General features: G+C 45.1%; 1 protein-coding gene across 3 annotated transcripts in view; it reads right to left on the bottom strand.

Annotated features, from left to right (window-relative positions):
* CMIP (c-Maf inducing protein) overlaps positions 1–21676 on the bottom strand; it is a 179913-nt gene that overhangs the window by 40730 nt on the left and 117507 nt on the right. For all 3 annotated transcript variants that reach the window (XM_075073798.1, XM_075073797.1, XM_075073800.1), the window contains one exon: positions 20785–20835. In XM_075073798.1, coding sequence (XP_074929899.1) covers positions 20785–20835 — 51 coding nt within the window. The remainder of the gene's footprint in view (positions 1–20784; positions 20836–21676) is intronic.

Here is a 21676-nt window from a genome sequence, read left to right as displayed (position 1 = left end):
TGGGAAATCAAAAACAACAGCATCCCCGAGAGGCTTGAACTCTGCTACCCCGAACCTTTGTCCATGGTTTTGCTGCTGCTTTTGTCAGCATAATGTTATTTACTGTTGAGCAGCTCACTGAAAGCCTCAGTTAAAGTCTGAAACCCATCAGCTGGTTACCAGAGCAATTTGGTTTGCATCAGTGAGCACTCGACCAAAGCTAAGCCATCTGTCCTCTTACTTGCACTGACTCGTGAGCAAGTGATAACTAGCACTTGGGCGGAGGAGAGGGGGGCTGTGGCTGAGGACCAAGAGTAGAGACAGGGCCATTTAAGGATCCAAAATGTCCATGTGTTTGGATACAAAATGTGCCTCTAATTAACAACCCCCCCCCCTTGTAATCCAGATAATGTTAGTGTCACATTTAGGTAGTTTGTCCTCCCCGCCATGTGGCACAGCCCTTTAAGAGTTTGGGGGTGCCCTGATACACAAAATCTCAGGAGATATTGGGGGGAGGGGGGGGAAGAGAAGAAAGAGGATCCCAAGAAGAAATAGCATTCAGGAGGACTCCTGTTCCTGTGTCTTTAAGAGCCTGGAACCTCACAGAGAGGGCAGGGCAAGGCTCCCCTCTCCCCCAGACAGTAAAGAATGAGCTATCAATGCTGCCACCTCCCTCATGGAAGGGCAGATGCCTGCCAACACTGTGGGAAGCAAGAAGCCTGCTGCAGGGCCCTGAGACAGCAAGGAGCAGACACCAGCAGAAGATTGCCAAACCTGCTGAGCCTGTGAATTAAGCAGTGCCAGCTGAAGGAGATAAAGTACCACCCAGCTCCAAGAGGAGAGTTGTGGCTCTTGCCATAAGGAGAAGACAGAGACGGAGATGTACATTGCTATCCAGAACCAGGAGAGCTGGAACAACCTAGCTGACAGGCTTCAGAGAAACCTCGAGAGCCAGAAGCACATTTTGTTTATTTGAGACTTCTGTTATGGCCCTTTTTGGTACAAGGCTTTGTAATAAACAAGCCCTATGAAGGGTATCATCGAATCAAATCTCAAGCGTGCCTGAAATGGAGTTACTGACTACCTGAGAAGAGAAACTGAGGGAGGGAATACCTAGAGCGTCATACCAACTCAGCAGAGGGTACTATAGGGCAGGCATGCCCTACGACCATCCGATCCCACAAAGCTTCACTGGCATGAGTAACTCTTCAAAGATAATGGAGCTGTTTGTGTCAGTGAGGCTTTGCTGAGTGGGCCTGAGCTTTGCAGAATGTTTATGGATCCTCATCCTGAGCAAGGACCAACCCCCAGATAGGCCATAGCAGATGCCTTGTGGAAATAGTTGCACTATGTTGCCACTCATGCAGGCAGATTCAGGTCTATCCTGTCTAGGCTTTTCTACTGACCTTGTTGCCATAGGATTTAGGCATTAAAAAAAGACAAATACATTTAGTAGGGATGTCCTCGAAAGAAATCGCATCTCAGGTGACAACACAAACAAACAGGCCCCAGCAGACTGCACTGTGTCCCTGCTGGCTGTTGCCCAACCAGAACCACAAAGCTTTCTAACGCTATTCCAGAATTTTTCTGCAATGGCTTTTTTAAATAAGCTGTTACACTTGAAGTGGAAGTGGAGGGAAGCACAAGGAAAAAAATAATAACGCTTTGCATTTATAGGGCACCTTTCATCCAAGGATCTCAAATAACTTCCATTAGTGAAGCCTTGCAGCCTGCCCCCAAGAGCCCAGTAAGCCTTATTCCCATTTTACTGTGGGAAAAACTGATACTCTCCTAGGCTGTGTGACATACAGTGAGCCTGTGGCAGACACAGGACTAGAACCCATGACTTCTGATTCACACTCTTCTTCTACCACCAGCAGAGCACCCTGCCTCACATACAGAGAGCTGGGGACAAAAGGTTCAGAATGGGAGAACCCAGGACACACACGATTTTAAAAAGAAATCCTAAAACATAATGAAGTTACATGCCCTGAGAACCTAATCCTGCAGCCCTTGCTCACTGGAATATAGCCCTTACTTATGTGAATGGGAGTAAGATCCGAGTCTAAATGCACATAAATGAAAGGAATAATCTCTTCCTGGGGTTCTGATGTCTCTAGATTCCCCATAGAGACATTACCCTTGGTATGATGATGATGAGAAGATGTTGGTCTCCACTGTGCCCAAAATCCCATTCCGCTTGCCCACTCCTGTCGCAGTCCAGGAAACATTCTCAGTTCTTGACAGCCAATTTCCCTCAGGGACCTGAGGCATTTTTGTGGTCTTAATAAAGAATAAAGAAAAAAACAAAACCACAACCTGGAGTGTCCTGTTAAATTCTAACACTCGGACTCCAACCATTACAGGATTTCAGCTGGGATCATCTTTCCCCTCTCTCTACTTGACTGCAGGTGAGCTAATTGCAGACGCACTAACAGTACACCATGGCTTCCCCAGGGCTGTGTGTGTGCCAGAAATTACTGATTTATTGCTCAGCTGAGAAAGGCAGTTCCAGCAAATGGGAAAATGGCAAGCTCCTTCTCAGCTCACTGCAAGCCAGAGCTAAGCCAGGCAACGCTTACAGTTCTATTCTGACGGCAAGATGGAATAGTTATAAACTTAGGCTGCATTTCCAAAGTGCAAATGACTCAGGTTTGTGGAATGCACAACACAGAAACCGTCACACTGCATTAACCAATGGACCAACTTCTTAACAGCTCCGTGTAAAGTGCTGTACAGATAAGTAATTTGCAGTGTACAACACACAAATTTTATTTGTTTTACTAAACTCAAGAACGTATTCTTGAGTTCCACCTATTGGCCCTTAAACTAAATATACAAGTGTGTGTGTACACAGGCACACACACATGTACAGGCATTAAGCGTCTAGTCCAGTATCCTGTCTGACAGTGGGTGACACCAGCTGCTTCAAAAGAAGGTGCAAGAAATTCTGTAATACATAGTAAAGGTGTAACCTGACCCTAGTGAAACTTTCTTCCTGACCTCCAAGAGTTAGAGATTGGCTTAAGCCATGGAGAGTGTTTTCTGGTCAGGGGTGGCTCTAGGGATTTTGCTGCCCCAAGCACTGCAGGCAGGCTGCCTCCAGCGGTTTGCCTGCCGCCTCAAGCACGCACTTGGTGTGCTGGGGCCTGGAGCCGCCCCTATTTCTTGTAGACAAAACTCATATCAACAGCATTTGCTGGCTCCAGTCCTGGGCCTTAATCTTGCAAAGGAATCGGCCTGCCTGAAGCCCATTCCAGTCGATGGGACAGTGCATGAGTACATATCCTTTTGCAAAATCAGGGCCTTGTATACTGACATGACTGAAGCGGTAACCCTTTCATAACTGTCTGGATGCCCTACCTATGAAGCACATATGACTTATGGCTCTCTGGGGCAGCTCTGTTTGCGTCAGTAGCATCATTTAACACTTTGCTCCAAAAGATGAGTTTTCTTCATTTAAATTTTGCCCAACCCTAAGCATTGAAGAATGCCAATTCCCACACACCACATAGAAACGCATGCTTGGGGCAGGCTGGGCAATAATGACTAAATTCCCACAAATAACCAAATACCAAAGAAATGCGTTGGGGGAGAGAGGGGACCTTTTGGAGCCAGGGATTCCCTGAATCTCCCAAACTATTTCTTGAGGTTTGCAAAGCAAGTTTGGGTTTGTATAAAACATTGTATCCTTTTTTCTCTCATGGCGAGTCCTATTTTTCAAAATCTTGATTTTAAACCTGATTAAAAAAAAGCGAGTCCTGATTATTTACATTACATTACATTAGAATGGGGCTCTGTTGTGCCAGGCACTGTACGGACACATACACACTGAAAGAAGGTCTCTGCCCTGAACAATCTACAGCTTTAACAGACAAAGGGAGGGGTGAAAAATGAAGGCAGAAAGGTGGAGTGACTTGGCCAAGGTGTCACAGTGAGTCAGTAGCAGAGCTGGGAACAGAACACAGGGCTCTTCCCTCCTAGGTCTGTGCTCTCGACATTAGACCATGCTGGGAAGCCTCACACGTCTGAGTTAGGATGGCAAAAGTAGGTGGGATATATACAGCATCAGCTGCATTTTCCCTTCAGAATCTCTCCCCTCATTCTTCCCCCTTTTCTACCCAGTCTGTCTGGATTTGTTTTCCACTATGGCCCACTCTCCCCCTGGCTCTCTCTCTCTTCCCCTCCTCCAGTCTCTGCTAAGCACATATTTATTACAAAAAACCCCAAACTTCCAAAGCAGAACGCTCCACCGCACACAGTTCTCCCCCTGGGGAATGCCTGCAACAACACACACACGACATATGTTAGTCAAGTTGCTTAATACTCTGTGCTTGAATACTACGGTGATGAGTGCGGCATAAATACCTATATCAAATTGAACAGAACAAGAACCCGAGGACAGCTGAATTTGTGCTGAACTTCCAGAGCCAGGAAGTTTAGGCAGGTTCAGCATTAGGTGAAAGAGTTCAGCCGTGGCTAATAAACAAGCTGGACTATGAAACAGACACTCCCCATTGACGTCAGGGCTCATCTTTCCTTGAGAGCCTGTGCTGGAAAAATGAAAGAGCAAAGATGGTTTCCACTGCTGTTCAGGCCGTTACAGACGAGAAAAGGAGACAGGAAAGGAGTGCTGGCAGACAGGTAGCACGCTCATCAATCCATGTGCCCCTGGATGGCAGCTGAGTCCAAGTGCATCACGGCAGGGTTACACTGAGGGAAGCTTAGTAACAACTTCGCTACTCACAGAGCGACCACCCTCCTCCTTCACGCAGCAGTGGCTTCAGCTACTCAGCCAAGGGTGTGTCCTGTCCTCTCAGATGAAGCAAGGCAGCTCTGGGACCGAAGGAGCAATGGCCAAAAACCACCCATGGGAAACGCACATAGAAAGTGACCAGCTCGCCTGTACAACAGCAAAACACCAGGGGGGCCAGTTCCTCTCTAGTGACATTTGTGTAGGCTGTGACCACTTGAACCACTGTCTGCCACCTGTGCACCATAAGAATACACGCAGAACACTAACCTAATACTTCTGCTCTGTCCTGGGAGTGGCCCCTGATTGCTTCCCTGTTTCCCCCCTTGGGATCACACCTGTCCTCTCACAAAGCCAGAGAATCACATCACCACTCACGTGCTCTCTGTGCAAACATTGGTATTTTACAAACAGACGGCGTCCTTCTCCCCGTGGATCAAAAAGTGCTTTATAAATTACAGCCACAAAGGCCACCACCAGCCTGTAGCCACTTCTGCTAAGATAGCAAGCAACCTGTACGCAAGCATGGGAAACAAGGGGAATTTAATACAAAGAGGCAGAGGCCAAGAGAAAGAGTCCTATGGGAACTTTAAAGATCCATCAAGGACAAGCAGAATTTTCTTTTTTTATGTACTGTACTATGGTTTTGTATGAAAAGCCCTTACATTCGAAACCATTTGGGACTCAATATTATAGACCTTGGAAAGCTGAAGTAAACTGCTACCTTGCTGGGATTTGAACTCATATTCTACCACTGGCCTCTGACATTACCTATTTTAATTTGCACTGATTTGATTCCACTCTGTCCAATACTGAAGGGTATTTTTAGCGTGCTACATTCGAAAACTCCAGTGTAGGGGGATGTACTGTACCTTCTCCCCTCCGCGTATGGGAAAGCCCTCTGGCCAGTAAATCCCTCGTAGCCTCATATGCAGCCCCCCTATCGTGATGGAACAGAAACATAGCTGGCAGATCCTGAGCCACACCTCCTCGGTCTGTGCATTCGAAACACTATTCAGTAACGATCTAACAGAAGGCCAATTGTGGCTTCAGCTGCACTTTGCACGGATTAATGCGGTTACTATCGTAATCAGACCTGTCCACAGGGGAGATGTTTTTTGGCAAGGCTGACCTTGATGCATTCCCTGAAACCCTCCATCTCCGCTTCCATTTCCTTTTGGCAAATGCCCCCATTCTTCAGGCCTCAGTTCCAGCACCAGCTTTACACTTCAGGTTGGCAAAACATCAGTTTTCATTCTGCTCACAGCAACTGCTGTCCCATATTTTTCATATTACGGTGCCAAACAAGGCTTTGTTTTTTCATGTTGCTTTGGCTATGCAGAATTTCACTGCTACTGCAGAATGTTTCTAGCAGAAACATAAAGAGAACCCCAGGGCTGCAATAACCGTTCGCACAGGAACAGCTGGACCCTTGGGTTGCAAATTCCATGTACTTTTTCCCCATAAGAAAAAGTGACATTGACTGTTTTCCCATATTTTTTAAATGCAAAACAGAGGGCCAGATTCACCAGTCCTATGACAACAGCCAAGGGTCTGTGACAGCTTGCAACAGGGGTAGTTGGATGGGGTTGCTGCTGCAACAACCCTCCCCTGGGGTTTTCAGGAGACAAGGGCAGCTTCAAGCTTATGGCCAGACCTCTGTGGAAAACCACCCCACAGAGGTTGCTCGATGCACAGAATCAGACCATCTCCCAGCCGTCCTGCCAAGCCACCACCATCTGCTTTAAGGGCTGCACTGGCTTCCCAGAGTACATCAACACTAGCAGCGGCATTGCGTGTCCGACTAGCATGGGTAGAAATCACCATGTAGATTGTGAGGCATGGTGCAGGTGAGCAGAGCGCCCTACAAGCCTGAACTTTCCACAGCTCTCTACACACCCACCACTGCCCAGCTCTTTATAGCAGTGTAGTGTCTCTGCCTCAGCTTTTCCCTGCTGCCTCCAGCCTGCCTGAATCTTTCACTCCCACATTTAGTTACACCTCGTAGTGAGCATGGACGCAGTCTGCCTTGCACTGAGGTGTGTAGCTACGTACACACCACATCCTACTGCAAGTGTAGACACGGTCTTACTCACCCCAGTAGAGGGGAGGTTTCAACCACTTTCTGGCTCTGCAATCTCCTCCTGGGGCAGATCCCATTATTGCCTACTGCAGGGTACTTGAACCTTCCTGTGAAGCATCTGGTGCCGCACTAGGGTTCTCACAGGATACTGGACCAGATGGGTCACTGGTCTGATCCAGTCTGGCACATCCTGTGTTTCCATGATGGACTTCCCACCATTGGGGAATGCTGTTATTGCCACACAGTGCCCATGTTCTAAGCTCTGCGCCAGTCACACATGGACACTTATGTACTGTAGCTAAAAGAGAGATCAGACTATCAGCTAGTTATGTAAATTATAAATTACACTCACATCGAGAGGGTCGGCAGGCTGAAGGCAATGCATGGGAATGACAGTCTTCAAGCAATGCCACACAATGAGTTATGATGGAGTTACAGCACAGGTCAGGAAGTGAATGTGAGACATAAAACACGGCGACTATAACCAGAGAGGAGCATTAACTCCGGCTGCCAGTACAGTCTGCCTGCTCCCCAGGAAGGGAACTTACAACGCAAACAGCCCGATCTATAGAGAAACCAGGCATTACTGACTGGGATACAGGACACAGCTGACACCAAGTTGAAGAGTGTCACTGGTACCCAGCTTTCTAATGCCACTTCAACATATCATACAGCCGCTGGCTGTGTCTGTGGAGTCTGGTCAGCGATATCCACCAGCTACCAGCCTGATGTGGGAATGAGGGACTTACGCACTAGAAAAAAGGGACAATATGGCCTGATCATTACTGTACTTTGACCAGTTTTTCCAAGTAGGAGACTGCATCCAGGCCACTGTGGAGCATAGCCAGATAGAGGCTGTGGATTTCTCTGCAGCAGGGATGCTGGCTTTGCACACTTCAGACTCCACGCTATGAGGTGGAATCCAGTCGTCGTCTGGGAAACAGGATGCTGTGCCAATGGCAAGACTGTAAAATAGATGCCAAGCATTTCAGGAGGCTAAAGATTCAGCTGGGAAAGGAATGAGACCCCCTCACCACCTGAGAAAGCTCCCTAAATTAGCACTAAGCACTCTCTAATACTGCATATTTCGCTAACCGATAACGAGAGCCTCCTAAGAAGAATCCACGTCAGCACTATTTCCTCGTCTAAGGGAACACTGGCAGATCAAGTGGCAGCCAGCAGCATGCAAAACAGTTACATTTCCCAGATATACAAGCCAGAGATTTAAGGGACACACTTGTCACCCCCTTTTTTTCCTTTTACCTCTTAGTTTCCATAAATGTGCAGCAGTCCCTCCCCCAAACTCTCTCCTGGCCCCCACGCTGTCTCATCTCCTGCAGAAGCTTGGAAATAGAAATGCATATACTTACCTATTTTGTTTCCCCCTCCTTGGCAAATGTATTTTTTTTTGCTGTGTTTCTAGCTCTGCACCACCATAAATGGCTTTGAAATTGACTTCTCTCTCATGTGCACCTGCATCATCAATGTCGTCAGCAGGAGAGATGTGCATGGCTCAAGGAACATGTTTGTGTCAGAAAGCGGCTGTTGTTGCAGAGGCCTTAGGGAGAGCACAGATACTGTATACTGATGTGATACCCACAAGCATCTTAAAGGAACTTCGGAAAAGCAGTCTATTCCTTACTGCAGAGCACTGTATTGCCGTTTCCTTTCTCACAAAGAGAAGTATCGGATTTCAGAGCAGTATTCACCTCTGAAATGATTCCATTGCTTAACTCCGTTTTTTACCCCTCAGCTCACTGCACAAGATCAGCATAAAACCTGAGATTTTACTGAATCTACTGAAATTTTTTCTCCCTTATATAAATGCTGCTTGACATAGCAAGATAAACCAATATTTCAGTGTCCTAATTCTGCATTCATTTTGCACCTAAAACTCCTGTTGTGACCCTGGGAATTTTGGGATTATACAAAGAATGCATCCTCCAGATCAATGTCGGTCTTACTTTTAAAGCTAAGCTGGTTTAAGTAAGTCACCCTCAGCAATTCCTTTGTTCTTGATGCATCTTACCTTTGCAAGGGTCGCTTAAGTGTAATCTAGTATTCTCATTTCAAAACAGAACTGTACAAAGCACCTGCAAATATGCTGCAGTGAATAATGACGACACGCTGGCCACTTGGGGTCGAATAGATTTAAACAGTTTTTGCTGCCGGTATTTTCTCTCTCTTATTTTAGTTTTTAAGAACGCTACTTCTTCAAAAACGAAGGACATTTAAATGACAAACAAGTTGAGTGTCTGGAAATTATTACAGGAGAGATAACAGATAATAAATATGGCAACGTGCAGCACATTTCATTCCATTTGGTTTGGTGAATGTTAAAGGTAATTGCTGCAATCCTTTAAGCGGGCATGCTGCACGCTGATTTTATACTGGACACAGCAATTTTATTGTGGTGAATTCAAGACACATGATGATGAGAAAAATACAAAAAGAAGAGAAGGAAAATTTAAATTATTCTTGTCCCCTTGGACCTGTGTGGCTACCTGGGCTAGGAAGGATCTGGTCCTGCAGCCAGTGAAACCAGCTGCAAGACTCCCACTGATATCAGTGGTGCAGTACTGGGCCCTAAAGCTGCTGCTCCTACAAGATACCAAGCACCTTTCAACTCCCATGAACTTTAGTAGGAGAGAGTGCTCAGCACCTTGCAGGATCAGGCCCTACCCAAGACAAATTCTGTCTGTCAAACTTCTGAGACAAATTTACATGACTGATTTTATCAGGAGACAGGACTGTGACAGGCTACAACAAACGTGCCAAGACCATGATGCCAACGAATGCTACCAGATGTGGGTATCACACAACACTGCAAACACTCAGACATTTTCGATCCAGGCAAGCAGGTTGGACAGAGTCATTTATTCTAAGATATTTGAGCTTCATGTGACATGAGACAATAAAACCCCAAGTAAAAATGTCCTGTGGCGCAAGGTTGTTTTTTTTTTTTTTTTTTAAGAAGGCCTAGATTGTTCCTGGAGATGGCTATACAAGAAGGGCTGTATACTGAACTGCTCTACCAGCCTGCTCCGGGGAAAACGTATTCTGCCCCTGAAAGCACCATTGATGACACACTGCTTAATGCAGTAGAAAAATGATGCTATCTAATAAGGCCACAATTAATGATGAAATCGCACAGCATATTTCTAAAGCCAGTTCTGCTTATGGTCCCCATTGTCGCTGTCTGTGGAATGTCAGAGGCATTCAACTTCACACCAAGATTAGTGTCTGTTGTGCAATCACGTTAAGCTCTTCTCAATGGCTGCAAAACATGGACACTCTACAGCAGGCACTTGAACCAACTAGAGCATTTTCACATGTGCTGTGTCTCCTCTGTATCATCAAGTTTTCAGACAAAATCCCAAACATCGAAGTTCTAGACCAGTGTTATATGATTAGCGTTGAATCTCTAACAACACAGGAGCAACTTTGCTGGGCTGATATGGCTCGATGATATGCAAACATATATACCGCAATTGTAGCCCGAGCCCCACAAGCCCCTGTCAGCTGACCAGGGCCAGCTGTGGGTGTTTAATTGCAGGGTAGACATATCCTTATTGGCCTGTCCGTCTCAAGAGAGTCGTTCAGAGAGCAATGAGGGAAGGAATCTTTCCCTACTACAGAGCTGGAAAGGCAGCTGGTCTGGAGACTAGCAAGAGAGATTTCACCTGTCCCCAGAGGTAAAGGGGGAATTTCAATCAAAGCAGACAAGGACACTTTCTAACCCTCTGTAGAAAAGAGAAAGGGGTTTAGGGAAACGCATTATCCTGGGAAACATCTTAAGTCTGTTCAGTACAATTCTTCAAAAATCCTCATCAGGAAGCTGAGTTTGACTGAGGAGCAGCGAGCTTTGTGAAAAAGTACAGCCCAAGATTAAATCACGGGTTCTCGCATCCAGTGGCTCACGTGAGAAGGACAAGTGACAATTACACGTCATAGAAATCTCCCTGGAGGAGATCTCCGATGCTTTCCCAAAAGAGACCTCCTCGATGCTAGGGAATCTAGCTCTCTTGAGACATGGTCTAGTTTAGAAACCCAAGGGGAGGTTGCATTTTATTACAGTTATAAAAGAGGAACTGAAAGAGTACTTTGCAAACCTGCCGAGACATAGGGTCATTGTGACCTGGAAGACAGAACTTCTTAGAATTAGTCATCAATTGCATACAGGAGAACTGTGCAACAGCAATTCTCCAGCAGGAATCTGAGCGTAGCAGCCATGCACCCCAGCTGTCCATCGCGCCGCTATTCCAAAAGAGCAAAGGAGAACATACAGTTGCCAGGCTACAAACAGAGGATCAAGGCAGAGCCCTAAGAGCATAATAAAAGCCTCTGTGTTTATTTAGGTGGGGGTTCAGCTGTACTTTGTTTGGTCATTAGATATATATACACACACACACGACGGCAAACTTGCCTTGAATTGGCTTAAATTAGGACATAGGCATAAAGGTAATAACTACTTGTGCTTTGTTTCCACTAGGATTTCAAAGCAAAATCACTAACACACATAAGCTACCTTGCTGTAAAAACATACCTTTTGGGGCAGTGAAGACAGAGTCAGTGAGACTTCTGCTCCGGTGGGGACAGTGTCATCCACAGTAAGAGTGATCTCACCCAGGTGCAGTGACTGTGGAAGCGATTTTGCTCCAAGTGCATAAATCACTCCCTTTGTGCCAGTTCTTAAAAAGCTGCGAGGCCTCATGGAAAACACTACAGGAGTCTCCTTTTAGAAACAATTCTGCTAACCTGCCAGCTGTTTTTTTGTTTTTCACTTGGTTTCTTAAAGAGCTCATCCTCACCGTGCAGTTATTCTCAATCTGAGAGCAATGTTCTCTGCTTCTGACACCCCAGTCACCCTCAGCAAACGATTACAAAGTCAAAAACAGAAGGTCATGGCCAAGAGTCTCCAAGGAACCGGCAATACTGGATGGCTGGATTTTGGGTTAGGTGGAGCACAATGAGTTGCAGGAACAGAGAAACTCAAAATCTCCTGTGCTCATGAAAATGCCCTGAACAACAGAAAATTGGAGGTGGGGTTCTAAATATACAAAAAACATATGCTATGCAAGTAGAATGTTTTCTGAATAACATTTTTTTCCCCAGGAGGTGACCCTTCAATTCATAGACTTGCTGGTAACATCAATCACAGTGGAAGGAGAACAGGGGAATGCTACCACAGAGCCTCACACAGGCAGAGGGGGCAGCAAAGAGATGGCATTTCCATTCAAAACAAAACATAAAAATGAACGTTAAGTTCCAGCAGCAAGAGGCTTTGGAGCTGGAGAGGCAGCGTTGCCTCATCCTGAGAGAAAGGCATCAGGAGTCCAAGGCTACTGAGATTTAGTCTCTGTTCTGCTGGGAACAAAGCTACATACACAGAAAGGCTCTTACTGGCATAAAATGCAGCAGCTCATCTGCTTAACACACTCATTTCCACGAACAAATCACCCTCATGCCTCACTCTCTATTAGTTGCTTACTAAATTCAGAGTCCACTTCAAGATCCTAGATATTCAAAGCCCTACATGGGATTGGCTCCAGGTAACTAAGAAGTCATCTCTCCCTCCGTGATCCCCCATAATAGATACCTGTATATTTCACTGGAAGGGGCAGGAAACAAAATTTCTTAAGGGATGGACCCAGAGTGTGGAACTCACTCCCGTAAGACATAAGAATGACCACAGAGCCTGTTCACTTCCAGAACTAACGGCAAAACTAACTTACTCAATTTAGCTTTCCCACAGTAAATTATTCATGTGCTCACAGAGACACGGAGGAGGCCTCCTCCTCTTTCCTCCTCTACCTTTATGTCTATTAGGCCTGGTCTATACTACGCGTTTAAACCGAATTTAGAGCGTTAAACCGAATTAAACCTGCACGCGTCCACACAACGAAGTCCTTTATATCGATATAAAGGGCTCTTTAAACTGATTTCTGTACTCCTCCCCGACGAGGGGAATAGCGCTGAAATCGGTATTGCCATGTCAGATTAGAGTTAGTGTGGCCACAATTCGACGGTATTGTCCTCTGGGAGCTATCCACAGTGCAACATTGTGACTGCTCTGGACAGCAATCTGGAGTCGGATGCACTGGCCAGGTAGACAGGAAAAGCCCCGCAACCTTCTGAATTTCATTTCCTGTTTGCCCAGTGTGGAGCTCTGATCAGCATGGGTGGCGATGCAGTCCCAAATCCAAAAAGAACTCCAGCATGGACCGTACAAAAGATACTGGATCTGATCGCTGTATGGGGAGAAAAATCTGTTCTATCAGAGCTCTGTTACAGAAGACGAAATGACAAGGCATTTTAAAAAATCTCCAAGCTATGACAGACAGAGGCCACAGCAAGGACTCAGCACAGTGCTGTGTGACAAGTGTAACGGAAAGCCAAAGAATCAAATGGACACTCATGGAGGGAGGCAGGGGGTACTGAGGACTCCAGCTATCCCACAGTCCCCGCAGTCTCCGAAAAGTATTTGCATTCTTGGCTGAGCAACCAATGCCTGAAGGGTCAAAAACATTTTCCCGGGTGTTTCAGGGTGTATGTCGTCAATTTACATCCTTCCCCTTCCCTCCCCCACAAAAGAAAAGGGAAAAAAACTGTTTCTCATCTTTTTTCAATATCACCCTATGTCTACTGCATGCTGCTGGTAGACAGGGTGCTACAGTGCTGAACACCAGCACCCCCTTCCTGGTGGCAGATGGTGCAAAATGACTGGTAGCCATCATCATCATCAGCCCATGAGTGCTCCTGGCTGGCCTCGGTGAGGTCGGCTGGGGGCGCCTGGGTAAAAATGGGAATGACTCCCGGTCATTCCCGGTAGACGATACAAAAGGCTTGGTAACCGTCCTCATCATAGCAGCTGGAGGCTGAGCTCCATCAGACCCCTCGCTTTCATGTCTAAAGAAGATTCTGTACTGCCTGGACTATCATAGCAGCTGGAGGCTGCCTCCCCCTCATTTTCTCTCTCTAAAAACTCAGTGTTTCTTATTTCTGCATTCTCTATTACTTCATCACACAAATGGGGGGGACACTGTCACGGTAGCCCAGGAGGGTTGGTGGATCTCTGGGGCTCTGACCCGGTGCGGCTGTGCTCTCTGGTTCTCTAGTACACTTGCCCCATATTCTAGGCAGGGCTGACTATTTTTAGACAAAACATAAAGAAGGGAATGACCCGGGGAGTCATTCCCATTTTTGTCCATGCACCCCTGGCCGACCTCAGCAAGGCCAGCCGGGAGCACCCATGACAGCAATAGACGATACCAAAGGATTGATAACTGTCATCGCCAATTTCCAATTGCAAACGGTGCAAAATGACTGATAACCATCAGCTCATCGCCAATTTACAGTGGCAGACGGTGCAATAGGGATGGTAACAGTCTCTGCTACCTTGCAAAGGCAAATGAATGCTGCTGTGTAGCACTGCAATACCACCTCTGTCAGCAGCATCCAGTATACATACAGTGACAGTGACAAAAGGTAAAACGGGCTCCATGGTTGCCATGCTATGGCGTCTGCCAGGGCAATCCAGGGAAAAAGGGCCCGAAATGACTGTCTGCCGTTGGTTTCACGGAGGAAGGAATGAGTGACGACATTTACCCAGAATCACCCACAACACTATTTTTGCCCCATCATGCATTGGGATCTCAACCCAGAATTCCAATGGGTTGGGGAGACTGTGGGAACTATGGGATAGCTACGGGATAGCTACCCATAGTGCAACGCTAGCCTCGGTACATGGACGCACACCACCAAATTAATGTGCTTAGTGTGGCCGCATGCACTTGACTTTAAACAATCTGTTTTACAAAACCGGTTTCTGTAAAACTGGAATAATCCCATAGTGTAGATGTACCCTTAGTTCCTGAAAACTCACTAAAGAAAAGAAGTGTCAAGTTCTCTGTTTTATCAGATGCCTAAGATATTCCTACAAGGAAAATAAGGAAATGGTCACAACACATTTGTTCTGTCTTCATACTGAAATGTGATGTCTGCTGCAGTGAAGACTGGAAAACCCACCCAAGAGAATGGCTGAAATCCAGGAAGGATTCCAAGGAACAAGGAGCTCTTTGAAGAGGTTTGATACAAAGTGTGTCACATGTTTTTTTAATGTATCACCACATGATACCAGAGCTTCCTCTCTCAGATCATTTGCCTGGAGATTAACTGATGTCCCCATACCAGTTTCAGTGATGGAGCTTTTTAGCCATCACCTCTGGTACGTTTTCTGATCTTGTGGTTTCAAGACACTTTTTACCCAGATTTTAAGCCTGTGAAATCCTTTGATGCTATCATTTAAATTCTATATAAACCTCACTCCTGCAACAGTGCTATTTTTAACCATTGCCATAGTGACAATGCCATAAGGTGTTTCACACAAGGCTACCCCACACTTTTCAGAACAGTGTTTCTCAACTTAACCTTCTCTGTTTGCAATATAAAAATACTGAACTTCCATTGCTAGGGCCAGATTCCAACAGCTTTACTCTTTGGGCATAATTCAGTGGGGCCACTAGTGGAGTAAAGTGCTATTCATCATGAACAGGGGTATCAGAATCTGGTCCCTAGCAATTCACACTGAGTAGTACCTTACACTATGAGTGGTTCCATTGAAATGTGGAATAAAATACTATCTATAGTGAGTAAAGATGTAGCAATTGGACCCAAAGGGACAAGAGAAATACTCATGAATCAGTGGGCCATTAGCAGCTGATATTTGACTCGAAATATAGGTTTTGTTAAAAACAAAAATTCTCGCAATGGAGACCAAGAGTTCCAAGTCTGTACTTGAGTTCTGGGGGAAAACATTTTAAATGTTGTAAGCCAAAAACTGCAGCACTGTGCCAGTTCCCAGTGCATGAAAACCGAACAATGAATTTGGAAAGGAATATAAACAAAAGTGAAGTTGACCAGTCTATTTTCACTGTCCAGGCAGAGAGAACTGTAAAAAGTAAACAGCGTGATTTGCGGAAATTAATGGCCACTTGCTAGCATGAGTGGATGAGCTACACGTCTGGTGCTTCCAGCTTGCAGAGGCACAAGGGGGTAATGCCCAGCCCAAGTCATGCTTCCCACTCTACCACAGAAGACCCAGTATGGTGCCTTTTGCAATGGCAGCTCAGAAGACTAACCACAATCCTATCAGGTCTGCAATCAGCATTCTTAATGCCAGTTTAAAGAACATGAATGGCTACATCCCAGGATGGTGATGGTCACTCTTTACCCATGAGAACAATTAAAATGCAACCAAACCCCATAAAACCTTTTGATGTGCATCTCTTCTCCTCCTGTGTAAATCTCCATCTTGTCCTCTGGAAAACCAGTTTCCCACTGGAAAGATCTATCTTGATTCAGTGCAATTTTGTATTCCTCAATCAAGCATTTCATTATTAACAATATTAAAAATGAGTATTGTGATAGTGACCAAAGCCCTCTATCAGGACTGTGGTCCCAAAGTGCTAGCTGCTGTGTACACACACACACACACACACAGCGAGAGAAACCTCGTCCTTGCTCTGAAGAGCTTGCTATATGCAAGAAATACAGAGTAAGAGACAGATAATGTATAAGGAAAATGCCAAAGGTCCATATCTTGTTATTTATATTTGCCCCTACATGAAACCTTTCTTTATTTTCCTCAGCCAATATGATGAACACAGCTGAACTCTCATGCCCTTTGTCCACCCTGCCTACCTCAATGAAATACATTCAGGTTTAGCATGAGGGAAAAGAGGAATAAAAGCAGCCAGTCAGATGATACAGAATATTTATTCCCTCCTGCAGTAAAAGGGGCTTCCACAGATTTTAACACTGACTGTCATGAGACCAAAGCTGGGCATGAAGTTAAGGCACTGGACTGGGAACTTAAGAGACGAGATTCAGTTCCTCTCTCTGACACAGACTTCCTGTGGAATTTAGGGCAAGTCACTTAGCTTCTCTGTTCTCCAACTGTAGAACAGGGACACTATACTTCCCTTCAGTTTCGTCTATTTAGACGGTAAGCTCTTCAGGGAAAGAAAGGTATGTACAGTGCCTAATACAATGGAGTCCTGAGTTCAGCTGGGACTGAACCCCAGTATTAACACAATACAAAGAACATATAATGATAGTGAGGCTTCCCAGTGGAGAACTATGTTAGACATTTGCATCTGGGTTCTCCAGACTTGCAGAAATGTTTAGAGCTATATTACCGATGAAAGAGTGTGCTGGCATCAAGGTACCGTACCAAGTATCATCCAGCAGGGCAACCAACCTATTGTAAAACAGATGCAGGTATTACCCTACCAATCGGCCTGTGGTGAACACCACCTTTCTGAATCACCAGGCTTCCCATTTCTTTGCGGGTTCCCTCCAGATCTGCTTAGTCATCATACCAAGCAACTTTCCACATGAAATGTAAGTTGACAGCCGAGTCAGAGTCACAGGTGGTAGCGGAAGCGAGCTGACAAATTTGTATCAGCAGCAGCAGGGGCAGGTTCTGTAGCTGCTCTCTAAGATGCTCAACTTAATCCTGTACAAAAGGCTGGCTTGCCCCTTTTTGAGGTAGAGGCCTGGGGCCAAACAACCCTAGTTACAAAGTAGGCACACCTGAGCAGGCCTCAGATGATTCCCCTATAACAGCAGCAGGAACCTGCGGGGATGAGGGAGGAAGCGAGCGAGAGAGAGATGTTCAGGGAGAAACAACCAGAGGAAGCTGGAGTAGAGACTGCAGAAGAGCTGCAGCAAGCAGGAGACCTTTGCCTATGGGGAAGGGTTTGAGCCTGGAAGCCAGAAGGCTAAAGAAAGCTAAAGACAAGGGAAGGCAGGCAGGCTCCCCAGGTGCAAGACGGAGAAGATTCCAGCCAGGTAGGGCCTAGGAGGGGCCTGCCAAAGCAAGAAAGGTCCCAGGCAGGTAAGCCAGGGAGTAGAAACAGAAACTTTTTGTTTGTGTGGACTTTTGCCAGAGTTTTAAATGGGGTTTGGAATTTTATTTTGAGTTTATTTTCTGTTAATAAACCCAGACCCCAAGGAGGGGCATTTCTGGCCACAAATAACCTATGGGTGAAGTTTATTGAGGAGTCCAAGAGGAAATTGAGGAGCGGGGGAGCCACCTGCAGGGTCACCTTATGACCCCCAGGGGGCACATGCGAGGACGCCACTCACTGATATCCTGCCTTTGCCCTTGCTTCTATTGTGAGTTCACTTGAATTGCTGAATATGTTCCAAGGTAAACAGCATAATGTTAGTGGGTGTTTTTCCTCTGAAAATTTAAGCAACCAAAACATTAAAAACAACAACTATATTCCAGCAAACAGGAATATGTTAGCACAAAGTATATGGGCCAAGATTTAAGCTCTGCCATTGTTCCGTGGAAACGAATTGCTTCCTATTCCTGGCAAAGGGAAGGCCTTTCAAATCAAGATAATGTTTTATTCTATTAAAAAGAACTTTAAAAAAAAGCAGCAGAGGAGCAAAAATAAATCCTTCTATACAGCAAATGTCCACTGAGGTTAAATTACTCAACGTTTCCCAGAATGAAAGGCTTGCTTGCAAGCACGAAGCTCATCCTTAAGATCAGCTCCTACAGAGCAAAGTTGTCTCCATATTGCTGGAAGATGTATGAGCGAAACAAACCATGCTAGCTATGGTTTTTCTTTGCTGTTTAAATCTTCAGGAATAGACTGTACCTTTACCATCTGCCCAGTGAATGGGGCAGGGTGCAGCTGAGCTGCACCAAGAGCGGACCAGAGACATAGTGAGCATCTGATTAATTCTACCCTCGGAGAAGGTAATCTTCTGGCCCACACCACCAGCCTCAGCTCTCCTGGCAGGCACACTGGGTGGGGTGGGAGAATCCACCTAGTCTTTGTCCCTCCTGCTCACTCCTTGGCCATCAATGCAGGAGGGGAAGTCGCAGCACATGGAACCTTCATGCTGTGACCCATGATGCCCCCATATTCTACTGCAGGGCTGCATAAGCAGTACGATAATCTTGCCTTCGAGGCTAATTTTGCATCACTCATACACTGAAATATTGGTAAAAGGAAGATGAGGCACAGTTAAGTGGCAAAAGCAGAAGTGCCTTGGCTTAGCATAGCCTTTGCACACAATGTTATTTGTCAGCTAAATGGACACGGACAACAGATAGAATATTCTGCATGGTCATGAGCTGGGAGAGGGTTAATAACTCCTTAACATTTGGATCTTGCTGCTGAGAACTTGGATCCGTTCGAAGAATGGGCTTGATCCTGCAAGGTGCTGAACACCCTGGCCTCAATCCAGCAAAGCACTAGAATTCAATGGGATCATTCAAACAGTAAGGCTACTAAACATGAGGAAGACTGGCAGACTTTGGCCGATTAGCTGTAGAGCATTAAGGTATCACTGCATGAAATCTGATGCTGACCTGCGAATCATGGTCATCATATAACACAGCCAAACAGACTCAAAATATTGAAAAGATGCATTTACGTCATTTGTTCCTCCTGCTAATTTCTTTAACATCCTCAAAAGATTGTCAGTGTGTACAATTTATTAATGGGAGAGAAAACATTAATAGTTTACATTTACATAGCACTTTCCAGCTCAAGATCTAAAAGGATTAAATATGCCTCACACTACAGCTGTAAGCTAGATATTAGTATATCCACATAGGTAAATCATAGCAAAAAATTTTAAAGTGATTTATCCCTAAATTTTCCTCTCTCTGTTTTATTCCCTTCCTCCTAATCACCCATTTGTACTGCCCTGTACAATTCGTCTGTAAGTAGCTGGTAAAAGAAGTCGGTAACTATACAAAACACAGCCGTAATCTACATTTTCCTAGGTAACTATTTTTCACAATCCATGCTATCAAAAAATGCCAACGCCAAAGGAATTCTATGGGAAGGACTTCCATTTATTTTCACATGCACTTGTTGTGGGCAGAATGGAATCTCGATAAGCGACCAAGTAAGAAGTCAACCTGTTGGACTGCACTGGAATGTTTCCAAAGAAAAGTCCTCTGCTGATCTCTCAGCTCCAAAAAAACATACAGGAAAGTTATTGTTTCACACCGTGGGGTTTATACACATAACAACCCCATTCATTCTCAAGTAAATGTCTTCATGGTCAGTTTGGACCTGTAACAGAATTCATCCACAGTCCTTTAAAAAGTCACATTTTGGTGGCTGGGAATGATCTGTTTCTGACATATTATGGTGTAATTTGTGAGCCAATTTGTTTAATAATTCCATAATTAATCAACCTCATTTCCAATGAACATGAAAAATTACCCAAGATTCTCGGATTAACACCACCCAAGGCTGCAAGCAATTCCAAGTCATTTAAAAGCATGAAACAGATTGATAAGCAGACTGACGCTACTTACAATGAATAAGCAACTTTAAAAGGTACCCTTGGCCCAGTTTCACATAAGTAAATAAACAAGTACCCGGTTGGCCTAGAATATCTCAAGATTAGGCTGTTGTCTGCCGTATTGTAAATTTCTATACATCTACTAGATTCTGTGACACAGAAACAAGTGGGCTCAGTTACTGTACCACCTGAATATGTGTTTGATATATACTGCATGGAGGCTACCACAGGCTGATAGTGCAAGGTTATCACAAGCTGCTCAGTTTCTGGCCTTGTCAGTGTTTAGGGATTCTGGAGGGAAAAGACTCTTCTCTTTAGACACAGGACATGGCTGCAATAGAGCATGAAGACAGACAGACAAAAAAAGAAGTCATCACCTAAACCTCAACTGGAAGGGACTTTTCTTCATTTGAATAAGTTGAGCCAAACCACCAGGGATGAAGAAATGATGTATCTGAACACCTGGGTCAAGACGAGGTCAAGTCACCTAATTTTTTGCTGTGGCCCTTCTTGGCATTTGCACTTCCACAGCACTATCCATGCACAGCTCATAGGGTGTACAAGCAGGGGGAAAAGGCACTTCATAGTTACAATTATTAAGGAAAGTAGTGAATGCAAAACCTACCTTCCACTGCAAAGAATGAAACCACTGATCCCTCAGGTAACTGTTTGCAGCCTGCAGTTAAAAACAAAAACACACAAATGGAACCATTAGATTCTGTTAAAGCTCTGGAATGTTGAGCCAAAACACAAGCGAATCACCTGCGTGTTCTTCAAAACCCCCCAAGCAGCGCACAATTGCGTGGATTTGAAACCTCTGACCTGGGCTCTCTGCTCTAGAATTATCAGCTTCAACCCACGCCCTTCATGACAGTGAAGGAGAGTTTTAAAAATCTACCAAAGACATGGGTTTGCATTATCATCCATTTGTTTTAACAGGCAGCAGTGACAAAGACGTTATTACATCTTCTTTAAATTTAAAATATTAAATATTTAACTTTAAAAGAAAAACCTAAAAGAAGCATTAACTTCAGCAGATCCAAAACCCTTTGAGCTTGATGGAAAGATTCCCATTAACTTCAATGGGCTTTTGATCAAGCCTATGGGGATAGCTCAGTGGTTTGAGCATTGGCCTTCTAAATCCAGGTTTGTGAGCTCAATCCTTGAGGGGGCCATTTAGGGATCTGGGATAAAAATCTGTGTGGGGATTGGTGCTGCTTTGAGCAGGGGATTGGACTAGGTGACCTTCTGAGGTCCCTTCCAGCCCTGATATTCTATGAACTATAGGCCACTAGTCCTCTATATCAGATCACTACCCTGGATTAAAATGCTGTTAATATTTTGCAGATACCTCCATTTATGCACCATCCTCCCTTGTTCCCCATTCCCCACCTGTGATTTAGCTACTTGAGTATCGTCTTGGCAACAACGACAATAGAACGCAATGAAAATGTTAAAGAAAACACACATAGTTTACAGCATGTGCATAGTCATTCTCAATGTAACATGTGCATCAG

Source organism: Chelonoidis abingdonii, chromosome 19, assembly GCF_003597395.2.
Source record: "Chelonoidis abingdonii isolate Lonesome George chromosome 19, CheloAbing_2.0, whole genome shotgun sequence".
NCBI classification, from domain to species: Eukaryota; Metazoa; Chordata; order Testudines; family Testudinidae; genus Chelonoidis; species Chelonoidis abingdonii.
This window is presented reverse-complemented; position numbering and strand designations above follow the sequence as displayed.